General features: G+C 42.9%; 2 protein-coding genes across 8 annotated transcripts in view; one reads left to right on the top strand and one right to left on the bottom strand.

Moving 5' to 3' along the window:
• The first annotated feature begins 839 nt into the window (after window positions 1-839).
• Window positions 840-8273, top strand: LOC144543023 (integral membrane protein 2B-like). 2 transcript variants are annotated; one of them, XM_078291088.1, is made up of 6 exons: window positions 840-1028; window positions 1740-1919; window positions 2780-3142; window positions 3747-3857; window positions 5066-5216; window positions 5972-8273. In XM_078291088.1, exons 1-6 carry the CDS (start codon window positions 942-944, stop codon window positions 6058-6060), a joined length of 981 nt encoding a protein of 326 aa, XP_078147214.1. In that variant the 5' UTR covers window positions 840-941; the 3' UTR covers window positions 6061-8273. The 2 variants fall into 2 exon arrangements, with proteins under 2 accessions (XP_078147214.1, XP_078147215.1); XM_078291089.1 differs by having other exon boundaries at window positions 842-1028; window positions 1740-1865.
• abi2b (abl-interactor 2b) overlaps window positions 8256-12557 on the bottom strand; it is a 27582-nt gene continuing 23280 nt past the window's right edge. For all 6 annotated transcript variants that reach the window (XM_078291082.1, XM_078291083.1, XM_078291084.1 and 3 more), the window contains 2 exons: window positions 12266-12454; window positions 8256-10914 (listed from right to left, as the gene is read on the bottom strand). In XM_078291082.1, the coding sequence (XP_078147208.1) occupies window positions 10739-10914; window positions 12266-12454 (365 nt within the window). In that variant the 3' untranslated portion in view covers window positions 8256-10738. The remainder of the gene's footprint in view (window positions 10915-12265; window positions 12455-12557) is intronic.

Here is a 12557-nt window from a genome sequence, read left to right as displayed (position 1 = left end):
CGTAATACATCTAACAGCGTTGCATTCACGTGCTATTTTGTCGGAACAGCAAACCTGAAAGACAAATAATAAGAAAACACGAACGTTCTGCAGCTTAACAAACTAATTTAACAAACTTTATTTTAAAAAATGTTAGTTATGATGGTTAGTCTGGCTGACTACAAACATGTAATAAACCTGCGTGTGTATAGAAGCTGACTGGCACAAAACTAGATATTTTTATTATCATGTTATCATCGTATCATAACTCATAAACTTTACTCCGACTTTCCGAGTTTATCATCATCATCACTGAATGCCGATCATGTGAAATTTCTGAACAAGGAAATTTGTTTTTCCAATATATCCAATAGCACATGAATGCAGGGAGAAGATTTCATGCCCTCCACCATTTGTTTTCTCAGGACCCCAACCCCCCCCGCCCCAGCCACACCCCAAACTCACTACTTTGTTGAGCCATTCATGTGCGCTCAGCTCGAAGCCTGATATTTCAGACAGCACTTGAAGGCAGCATTACTCTTCAGGCTGATCATATTTAGCTACAACTCAACTTGTAATCCCAATATTTCAGACAGTACACGAGAGCAGCAGTACTGTTCAAACTGATTACATTCACCACTTTGTTGAGCCGTTCATGTACGATCAACTCTTAATTCAGCACGTGAAGGCAGCACTACTCTTCAGGCTGATCACATTTACCACTAAGTTGAGCGGTTCGTGTGCGCTTTAGTCGTAATTCTTACATTTCCGACAGCTCCTGAATGCAGCACCACTCTTCGACGTGATCCGCCCACGCGGCCCCGGAAATGGGACACAGCTGGTTTGTGTTTATGTGCGTCACCGCTGGAATCAGAGGCACGAGCGCAGGACAGAGAGGAAACGGGCGAGAACCGTTAATATAAAACCTCCTTGGACACAACACACTCCAGCTGTTAGCTAGCATGGTTAAAATCACATACAACTCTGCTTTGGCCCAAAAGGAGCCAAACAAACTCGATATCGATGAGGCTCTGATCCGGGAAGAGGCGGTGAGTTCATTAAAAACCGGGGTTATATCGGGCGTACCTGTGAATATGTGTAATAAACAAGTAATAAACTTAAAAAAGCGTAATATCAGCCGAGTATTACACTGCAATTAACAGTTTTCCGAGCTTGCTCCGCCCCGTTTTATTCTCGAAGAGTAGACTTCCTCGGTTTTTATGGGTTTTAAAGCTCTGGTCTGCGGTCTGCTTCACTATTTCAGTTCAGTAACTTTTTGTATTTTTGCATTAAACCGTAAACAGAAGAGCAGAGCTGCCAAATAAAGTGGATCTGAAAGCGTCAAACCGTGTGAAACTGTTACCGTGTAGTAACTGTTTTCAAATGTTTTAACTGACAGCAGTTTCGCTTTCAGTTAATTTTTTGCTGCGTCTGAAAAGCAGCGGTGTAAAGACGGGACGTGGATAACGGGATGAGCTCGTTAGGAGTCCTTCAGAGGTGAAAGGTCAAACCTGACGAGAGAGAGAGAGAGAAGTGGGGAAGGATTAGCCACCGCTGGCCAGTGTGTTTAGCTGCTTTACATAATCTTCTGTCCACTTTATTACCCAGAATTAAAACACTGTGTTTATTTTTAGCATGCATGTGAGTATTAAATGCTCATTGACTTTTTGTCTAAATCATCATTCCTTTGACTTTAGAAATTTGTGCGTGTTTTGACACTGATTTGTGTGTGTGTGTGTGTGTGTGTGTGTGTGTTGCAGGACCAGGATGTGGAGGACGGGCAGCAGGCTCCGCGGCAGCAGGAGTCCTGTCGTATGGGTCTGTGGCTCTCCATCCTGGTGGTGTTGGGCATGGCGGGTTTGGGCGGAGTCGCGTTGATGAGAACGGTATTCAATATTATCGTTTATCGTCTTTCAGTGGAATCACATCGTCATGATATGGTGATTTTGTGACATCTTGACACACAATTCTGCTGTCTAAACTGATAACAAGCACATTTTATTGAAAAACTGAAAATGAGGTATGAAACATTTTAAGGAATATTACTTGAAAATTTCAGTTGTGTTTGACATCACACCTAACATTAACATTCGGTTCAATGAGATGAACTTTAATTCTGTTATTTAACATGTGATTTTGCATACGTGAGCCTGTATATTGATATCTAAAAAAATTCTTATGATTATCATGATATTGATTTCAACCATATCGACCAGCCCTATTGGGAGATTATTTTATTTTTTTATCCATATCTTGAAATTTGTTATGGGTTGACAATGTCAGAGCGAACCTGTATTTAAAGCTGCTGCTAGTAGAATTTGAAATTTGATGACTTTGTTGCACCCTGACTTTCCACTTCAAAGTTAGATTAAAAAAAACATTTTTTTTCCATATTGTACAACGTCACAAACATATTCTGTATGAAAAAATCTAGATGTCTTGTGCATCATTTTATACACATTTCCCTATAATTCACTATACACTAAGAAAACTTCCACAATCTATGTATCCCCACTGACTTAATCTGTTCAAGTCTCTTATAACAGCATATACAGTATAATACATCCTCGCCATAGCCATAATTCTGCCCCTGTCTACGGTCAACTAATTAGCGATTAATCTATTAGTTATTTTTGGATTCATTGATAAATCAATTAGTCTATAAAGTATTGAAAATAATGACAAATTCCCATCACAAGTTACCAGAGCCCAAAGTGATTCTTACAATGTCTTACTTAGTTTGACCAACAGCCAAAAACCCCAAAATATTCATTTTATAATATATATTATATAACCCCAGATCCAGGGGGAGGCCGAGAATCCCCTTTTCTCTCAAATCCAGGATGATGAGATGTGGGAGTGCCGGGTCGTCTACCCAGACGACTACATGCTGGAGGAGCCGGACGCCGTCTTCCCAGAGGACTACATGCTGGAGGAGCCGGAGGACGCCATCTTCCCAGAGGACTACATGCTGGAGGAGCCGGAGCGCGCGGCGGCCCGGCTCGGCCACATGCAGGTGGAGCCGGAGCGCGCGGCGGCCCGACTCAGCCACATCCAGGAGAGCATCCGGGTGCTGGAGGAGGAGGGGGTGGAGCTCATCAACGTGCCGGTGCCCGAGTTCTCCCCCGGCGACCCCGCCAACATCTTGCACGACTTCAACAAGGTGAGGGGAGCAGACGCCGCTGACCGGCCCTGATCTCCCCTTGAATTTCCCCTTAAGTAGCCTCAAAGTTAGAAAATCCACATCCATATTCTGTATCTGCTCGTTCCAACGCTTCACTGAAGCCACAGCTGCTTAAACTGAGTGAAATATTCAAACTCAAGATGCCATTTTTTATGGCTTCACCATTACATCAAATGAAAAGAATCTAGATGTGTTTTTAACTTCAGCGTGGCATGGCAGACACCGCTGGGCCGATTTTGATGAAACCGGTGGGGATGACGCATTTTAGGTGCTGTGAAAAAATACACTGCTTGGCCTGATGGGGGCGCTATAATTAAAGGCTGAAATTTCAAACTTTGAAAGGTCATAACTGCTCTACAGAACAACAACTTGTTCTTCATGAGACGACTTTCTGAAACCTACAATATAAAAACACCAAAATTGCTGTTAACATGTTTTTTTTGTTTTGTTTTTACCCTGACAGCAGTGAAATATAAAGCTATACCCTTTTGTTTGAGAACACTGCTGAGGTCAGATTATGCTGAAGCTGATTTTCTCTGTCTCTCCTAACCCCCCCCCACCCCCCCACCCCCACCCCCAACAGAACCTGACTGCCTACCTGGATTTATTCCTGAACAAATGCTACATCATCCCACTCAACACCTCCGTCGTCATGCCGCCCAGAGACCTGCAGGAGCTGCTCATTAACATCAAGGTAATCCGCCTTCCAGACCCGTCAGCTGAACAGTCAGACCGCCATGGTGAAAGCTTTACAGACAATTCTAACCTTTTATTTATCCCAGGAAAGCTTCACTAAGCTTGGAAGTGACAGCTACATTAATAGTAAAGGAAAGACTTGTCTTGACTTAACAGCAAAAATAAAATTACCTCATATAAAGTTAAAGATATTTATTTATTTTATTTATTGTCATGGATTTATTTATTCATGTATTTATGTATAATAGCGCCCTCTCTTGACAGATCCTAACAGGTCAGTGACAGCTTAGGAATGCAGGAGACACAAAACATTTTTAAAACCAAGGCAGTTTGACATGTTGGTAGAACTTCAGCTGGGCGGGGCTTCCTCCTTCATAACCGCCTCCTTACAAATCTCTGGAAGTTCGAGGGGAACAGGACACGGACCTTGTCAGAACTTGTTCTCTGAAAGTGTCTGGATAGTAAATAGGATATTGGAAGAAAATAACCTAAGGTTAGAACTGAGATTATGAACTACAGTCTCAAAAGACTCTTTCTCCTAACATCTTGTGTAATTCCTCATCACAGTGAGTTAACACACAGAACAGCTTGTGGGTTTGTTCTGTGAGAGGATTTCTTTCCTCTGGATGCTGGCTCTCAAAAGAAGAAGACTTCTAAGAGAATTAGCGTTGAGGATTGGACCGTCCATCTCCAAGACTTATTGTTCATATTATGCAGTAAAACCTGGCATGGATCTGTTACTTTTGACAGCATTCATAAATGCAGTGCCCTGGGTTTGAATGCCCAGTGAAGTAGAAATCACTGGTAATCTTCAAAAAACAAGAGATTCAGATTGTGACGCAATGTTTAAATCACAAATTTTGTTTGTGATCCAAGTAAACTTCATTCATTCTCCCACAAAGCAAGAACTAACAGATTACTACACCAACAAATCATAGTCATTATTATGATACTTATGCAATTCAACTTTAACAGCATTATGGGCTGTTAAACTCGAGGCTCTGGCTTTATATCCTGACGATGCTGCTACCTTGTGGTTTTGTTGTTCTCGTTGAATGCGTATTGATTCATTGTTTTATAAAGTAGGCATTGTGAAGCCCTTTGATACTCTTAACAGTGATGTAAGGAATATACAGATAAACTTGACATTCTCATTCTGATTATCACAGAAGAAGAAACGTAGGTCTTTGCCCTCTCCCTCTGCAGGCGCACACCTACCTGCCCCAGTTCTACCTGGTCCGTGAGCGGATGATGGTGACCGAGCGGGTCGACGATGTGAAGGAGCTCGGCAACTTCATCTACAACTTGTGCCACGACCACGACACCTACATGCTGGAGCGCAGGGCCGCCGTTTCCGGTCAGTACCACACTTACTTTAAGTCTAGGGTAAGGGTTTCATCATCAAAATCGTACCCGTGGTGTCTCAGATGCCACGTTTTAGTTTAAAATTTGGACTTTAATCTATAGAGCCCTCACTACTCAATAGCCTGTGACTATCCTGAAATATCCCGAATGAATTCTGGTGCTGCCGAGAATCCCCGGCCTGCAAATCAAATCTGCACGCCGCGGGGAAGTTTCGTTTTTATTCAGATTGACCAAGCGACTGAAGCGTTGGCATCTCGTTTTCTCTCCCTGACGGAAATTTCTTGCCAATACCGAGAAGACAAATATAACACTAAATTCGCTTAGCTGCATATTTATTCAGTCCAACAGTAAAACCTAAAAAAAAATGACTGTGACTGGCCTGATGGGGGCTTTGATTTATATATTGTCAGAATCTGATTTGTTGGCGTTCCTTTATGTGCTAGAAGTGTGATTTTCAGACTGTTCCTCCATTCAACGGCAGTGAATGGAGAGAGAAAAAAAACACAATTCTCCAGTCTCCTCTACCAGAGCAACAGATCACAGAATCACTGATTTTGGGGTTTTATCATGGAGGAAGATTCACAACCAAAGTCCAACATCATTTAGACATTATGAAAGCTGAGAGACGGTAAGGTGGATTCAGCAGAAAAGGTTCTGGTGGGATCTGATCCCAGGCCAGCGGGGCTACATGTGGATCTTAGAAGTTTATTTATCCACCTTTAACCCCTGTAACTCTTCTCTTTCCAGGCATCCAGAAGCGCGAGGCCCTCAACTGCCGCCTGATCCGGCACTTCGAGAACACGTTTGTGGTGGAGACTGAGATCTGCGAGCCTTAAACAGACGGATCAGACCTTCCTTGTAATGTGAAAGGAATAATTCAAGTTTTCAGTAAACCTCTGATTTATCACTGACTGGAAGTCTTTTCATCATCCAGAAATCATTTGTAGCAACATTTGTGTAATTGGGGTTTTGGAAGGTGAAGCTGGCGGATCAATGGAACAGAAAACAATTCTTTGAAAACAGTTTTGAAGCCGTTTGATTGGGGCTTTTTCCGCTGTTGAAATGCACTGGCACAGCCAAAAACAGGGTTCCTACACATATTCCTTTTTCCAGACTTTAAAAAAAATGTGTAGAGTTTTGTCTTTGTTCAGTCTTATGTATTACTTAATAGATTAATTATTAAGTAATTATGAATTATTCCTTGCAACAGTTATGACATTTTGCACTTACTTCTGTACTTTTTGAGCAGTTTCCAAACTTTCCAAGACCTGGAAACTATTATTTTTGAGTCCTGCATAGGAACACTGTAATAAATTACTGAGAATTTCTACATCCAGCATCTACTCCCTTTATAAGATTCTCTTTTCTATTTTGTGGGATATTTTCGTGTTCTGCTATAAACACCTTCAAGTGTTTTACCACTGAAGCCTAGGTAATGACACTCTGTTTCAGGGTATTAACTACAATGTATTGTACTTAAATGATGATATGCATTCTTAGCATAGGAAATGTTTTTTTTGTACCCGTTGTAACTCGTGCACTGCAAGCCAGATTTCAGTTCCAGCACAGGCACTAAACTTGTATCTACACTCAGCGAGCACTTTATTAGGAACACCTTACTAACACTGGGTAGGTATCAGCTTTCAGCTCCGTGTCAACCGGCTACCAGAGTGACGTCCGCCTCAAGGTTCGATGTGTGTTGCATTCTGGGATGCTTTTCTGCTCTCCACAGTAGTAAAGAGGTTATCTGAGTTACTGCTGCCTTTCTGTCAGCTCCAACCAGTCTGACCGTTCCCCTCTGACCTCTCTCATCAACGAGGCGTTTCCGTCCGCAGAACCGCCGCTCACTGGATGTTTTTTGTTTTTCACACCATTCTGTGTAACCTCTAGAGACTGCTGTAAGTGAGAATCCCAGGAGATCAGCAGTTTCAGAAATACTCAAACAGCCACGCCACAGTCAAAGTCACTCAGATCACATTTTTTTCCCCATTCTGATGTTCGATGTGAACATGAACTGAAGCTGCTGACCTGTATCTGCTTGATCTCATGCATTGCACTGCTGCCACATGATTGGCTGATTGGATAATTGCATGAATAAGCAGGTGTACAGGTGTTCCTAATAAAGTGCTCGGTGAGCAGGGTTCCTACGCAGTATGGAAAAGTATGGAATTTGATTTTAGTTTTTTAGAAAAGAGAGTATGGAAAAATATTTGTGTTTCCAGAGTATTGCCCCTATTCTGTTTTCTAAAATATAAAATTCAGAATTTCTAAAAATAAATTGATCATACCAGCAGAGTGTTTTTCATGGCGTTTGGAGCAGGCAGCCAGCGCAGCCAAAATGTTTACCCCTGTGTGAGAGCGCGGGCCAGAGCGAGCTTGATGTCGTCGAAAGCAAGGCAAGAAGTACAGCGTGCGACTGAACCATGGATGTATTAAACTAGGACTGAACGCACGCTCCTACAGAGCTGCCGCTACGTCTGTACGTCACAGCCTGTACGTCACAGCCTGCAGGACAGCTCTGCCCCAAGTGCCTTCTGTACCAAATCCGGACATCCGCAACCAAATTAGTTTGAAAGAAAATGCGGCAATATATTTGAATTGCATATATACATAGCATCACAAATAACCAAATATTAAGCTTGTCTGAACATTTATGAGTTATGCAGTGATGTAGTTATCAGAAAAGTAAACGGACGGATTGAATAAAATGCTGTGCGTTGAACTTGTCTGGGTTTGGTGTGAATTGATTTGTATGAGCTGCAGTACCTAGCTACAATCTTCTGGCAATTATTTGGCAACATAATAGCATACAGTCAGAATGTATTAACAGTTGGATTTTAAAACCATTTATTTACATAATTAACATCTAGCTATTTGTACTCGGATGTCAAATATGGTCTGAAAAATCTACCGAGAAGTCTGGAAATTTGAGTCTGGAAAAGTATGGAATTTTGAAATGGAAAACGTGTAGGAACCCTGGGTGAGTGTAGCTCCAATATATAAAACAAGAACCAAGAGATTACTGCACCAATAAATCTTAATAATTTTATTGTCTTTGTTCTCATGATTTTACAAATATGATACTTCTGCAATTCAACTTTAACTGTGCAACACAATGGCATTATGGACTGTTAAACTCGACGTCCCGAGGGACGTCTGTGATTCCAGGGAACCGTGAATCCTGAGGACCAAGGACCTTTCGTTTTTTTTATTTTAGCGTTGTCGTACGAGTGTTTTTACGGAATAACGGTTTTATTTAGCGTTTAAAATCTTAATTGTCGGGTTTCTCGGCCCGCAGGATTCACAACTATCTTACACACACGATTTTTCACCACTGACGTAATGACGGCTCCTCTCGATCGCAGTAAAGTCGTACAGTCTCTTTGGATGAGGCTGGTGGTACCTGGTCAGAGTTGCAGGGCTGCTTGTCTTTTTAAAGAATGGGTGATCGCGCCACGGAGGTTTGGGACACCAGTACAGATAAGAACAATGGCATGCAAGACTCACATACAGACCCACTTGTTAAATCTTTTTTTTTTTTTTTTTTTAATAGAAAATAAAGATTCTGACATACATACAAGCACTGAGCCCTCGGAAACACCCAACAGCCAAGCGTATTGGAAATTAATATGCTGTGTTTAAGTTCCGTACGGAGAGACGCACGACTGATCCGACGGCGTTAGAAGTATCGGGGGGCTCGCGACGTTTAAAACCATTTCAACACGACGGCTGGCTTTTTCATATTCAATAAGTCCCGCTCTGAGGACGTAATACATCTCACATTTATATTATTTCATCTCAGTAACTCTACACCTTTTTTTTTTTTTTACTACAAATGTATGTGCTTTCAATTTAAAACAACTCAAGGGAAAAAAAAAAGAAACGAAAGAAAAAAGATTTTTGTAGTTCAACGACAATCCACCCCACTCTGGCCAATTTATTGCAAATGAAGTGATAACCTTTGAACAGCAACACGCACTTCAATATGGCACAAGCATCTTAGAAATGACCCTAAATGCGTCGTCGTCGTCGTGGGTGAATATCAAAAACCAAACCAAAGAACCACACCATATCTAAAAATATTAAGACATTAATCATCAGTAGAGCAGAAAAGAAAAAAGGTTTTGTTTTTCGTTTTTTTTTTTTTTTTTTTTGAACTCCTCGTCGAAACATGCAGCCTGCCGCTCTGCAAGCAAAAAACTCGATTCTGGACCCCCTTGGGTTTTAAAACGCCCTCCTCGAAGTAGCGGGAGGGGAGAAAAATAAAGCAAAAACAACCAAACAAAAAAAAAAAAAAAGAAAAATCTTCGTCTTGGATGCATACGAACACTGCGAATGAGCGACCTGGAAGTCTAACTTTTTTCGCGAAATCGGCTGTTATACTTCTGTTATTCGTCGCGGGGGAGCTGGAGAGGCGTTAACGTTAAAGACTTCGGGAGTCCAGGTCGTTGTGCAATTGAGGATCCGACACGCTCTCTTCTTCTTCTTCTTCTCTTTAAATCGAGGGCCGGGTGTCGATTCTCCCGCCCCTAAAAATAAAACACACACACACTGGCCAGCGAAGTGAAGCGTGTAGCGATCGACTTCGAACCCGGGCCGAAAACATTTGCCGGATCGATCGAATTAACTCTTTAAATCTAAAAAATAAAAAAAAAGGCGATGATCTCCCTCAACGGCAATCTTGGGGCTTTCGTTTTCTATTCGCTTCCGGACATCCGCGACCCGCCTAATACCTAGCTTATGTGTGTGTCACCTTTTAAGACATTTATATATGTGCTTATCTTAGTGAATGTCAGCTTTGGCACGCTCCCAGCCGAGCTTCCCGACCCCCCAAAAAAAAAAATCGTAACACGGTTTTGTCAAGAAACTACAGTCTTAACCCGAGGATATCGTCGTTGCTTTATAATATAACGTCTCTGGTAGTGTTTAGGAGAAAATGTACACGCGCGACAAGAAGGCGTTCTCCTCCAGCCCTTTCTTTGTACTGGGGGGGGGGAGAAACCCGACCGAAAATCCTCCCAGCAGCACTCGTCTACCTGCTCGCCGTATATCCTACTACAGAATCCAAATAAATATTGTTTAAAATAAGGGCAAACTGGAAGAAAAAAATAAAAAAAGGAGGATAATGAAGCAAAACAAATTGTCTTATGTGGCCTTATATCGAAAACACAAAAAAAATCTCCCAAAATACAATAAATCCAACACCGTCCGGTCCTCCTCAGTCAAATAAAGGAATAAAGAAAGAAATATTACAGGGAAGGATATATCTAGAGTAGTGGTTGTTGTACAATGGCGACTATGTCGAGAGAATGACCGGGCGTCAGTTTGTCATGTGTTAAAAACTGCTTCTTCTTCTTCTTCTTCCTCCTCTTCCCGTCTCTCTCCTCTTCTCTCTCTCTGCCCGGAAGTGATCATGCTCTGTCTGATCAAAGTCTTTGACCTTTCACCCTCGGTTCCCCTCCTCCTCCTCCTCCTCCTCGTCTGTTGGGGGGGAGAGGGGGGGGTGGGGGGTGCTCAGTCGGCGTAGTGCATGATGGACTCGACGTAGTTTCCGGGGAAGAGGCCCGTGGTGCCGCACATCACGCCCTCGTACCAGCCGTCGTCGTTCTTCTTGATCACGTAGATGATGGCGCCCTCCTGGAACGAGAGCTCGTCCTCCTTGTCCCGGGCGTAGTCGTAGATGGCCACCACTGGAAGGGGGGGGGGGGGGGGGGCAAACAATCGGTCGTCAATCAAGTGTATTGATGGAAAAAGACGAGTCAAGTTAAAGTCAGGATTTCTACGTAGAATTTGTTTAAAAGCTCCACTCTTTCTCCAGATCTTAACTGGATTTGAAAAGTATGCAGATAGTGGCTGGACACTATAACTGAAGACTTTTCTTATTCTTCACAACAACAAATATCGGTCAAACAACAATATTGTTCCATATATACGGAAACCTGCAAATTACAAGTTAAAAAGTTAGAAAGTTTTAAAGTTAAACTCAGGATTCCTACATATTTTCCATTTCAAAGCGCCACACTTTCTCCAGATCTTAACTGGATTTGAAAAGTATGCAGATTTCAGCCATTACACTCTACAGCTGAAGCTTATTCTTATTCTTCACAACAACAAAAAAGCCCAATTTGAGGCCGCAAATCAAGACTGAACAACAACATTTCCATATTTTTCCAGGCCTATGTTGGAAACCTGCAAAGGGATTTATCAAGTTAAAAAGTTATACAGCTTTTAACCAACAGGTTCATCACAGAGTGGCAGGGAGACTTTGTGGTTGGAGAGACTGTCAGTGTGTCCTGTTGCAGTGTTTGGACCTGTACCTGCTCACTGGAAGTCACTCTGGATAGGAGCTTTACAAAGAACAAGCTCAAACTGTATATACAGATTACAAGAAATACAAACTACAAATGAGGAAACAGGAAAAGGACTGAACTGATATGAATCTACTTAATATTATCTATGGAAGTGAGACTCGTCAGGCCACTGTGACCCCTGCAGTGCTTATAATTAGATGCCTGTAATATTGGCGATCTAGGAATTTGACTTTATTCTACTGTTGCCCTCATTATGTGTCTCTGGATAAGAGGCTACACGACCGCTAGAGGGCGCCGCACTGTTACAGCCAGAGGAGCCGCCTGGCTGAAGCCATCAGTAGTTTTCTGACTCTCATTTACATGTTAGGCATTTAGCCGAAGCTTTCATCCAGAGCAACTTGTTGGGATTCAGTGTCTTGGCCAAAGAAACCCCTTACTCAAAACCCAACTTGATGCTGCATTGCATTCTGGTCTCTCTCCTGCTCCTGTGGGTGGAGAAACTGGTCTCTCTCCTCTTCTACGATGGATTTCTCCCTGTATGATCGTCTCTCGGTGCAAAATGGCGGCTCTAGAAAGAAGCCCTCGCTCTTTGATTCTGAGGGACTGACACCAAAATCTGACGTTTACCGCTATTTTTTAACAGTGTTGAAGTGGATTTTTTTGGGTGAATTTTTCTTTTAAGGTTAGTGATGAAAATGAAGTGGCTGAGGAGTGAGCGGTGAAGGCGGACCTTTCTCCAGGTAGGAGCGCGGGGCCCAGGGCGGGTCCTCCTCGGCGTACGGGTCGCTGTACTCCACCACGGCCGACTCCTCCTCGTCCTCCTCGTCCTCGTAGTCCTCCGGCGGCGGAGGGGGAGGGGTGGGCTCCTCAAACACCGGCTCCTCGGCGGGCGGAGGGGGCGGCGGCACCACGTCCGAGACTAGAGGAAGTTAGAAAGTTGACAACCGATCAGAGGCGAGGAAAGGCGAGCAGAATAAGATGCCGCTGGTTAGGGACGCCGATGACTGACGGGCATTCCCATG

The sequence above is a fragment of the Centroberyx gerrardi genome, chromosome 21 (genome assembly GCF_048128805.1).
Source record: "Centroberyx gerrardi isolate f3 chromosome 21, fCenGer3.hap1.cur.20231027, whole genome shotgun sequence".
Classification (NCBI taxonomy): Eukaryota; Metazoa; Chordata; class Actinopteri; order Beryciformes; family Berycidae; genus Centroberyx; species Centroberyx gerrardi.
This window is presented reverse-complemented; position numbering and strand designations above follow the sequence as displayed.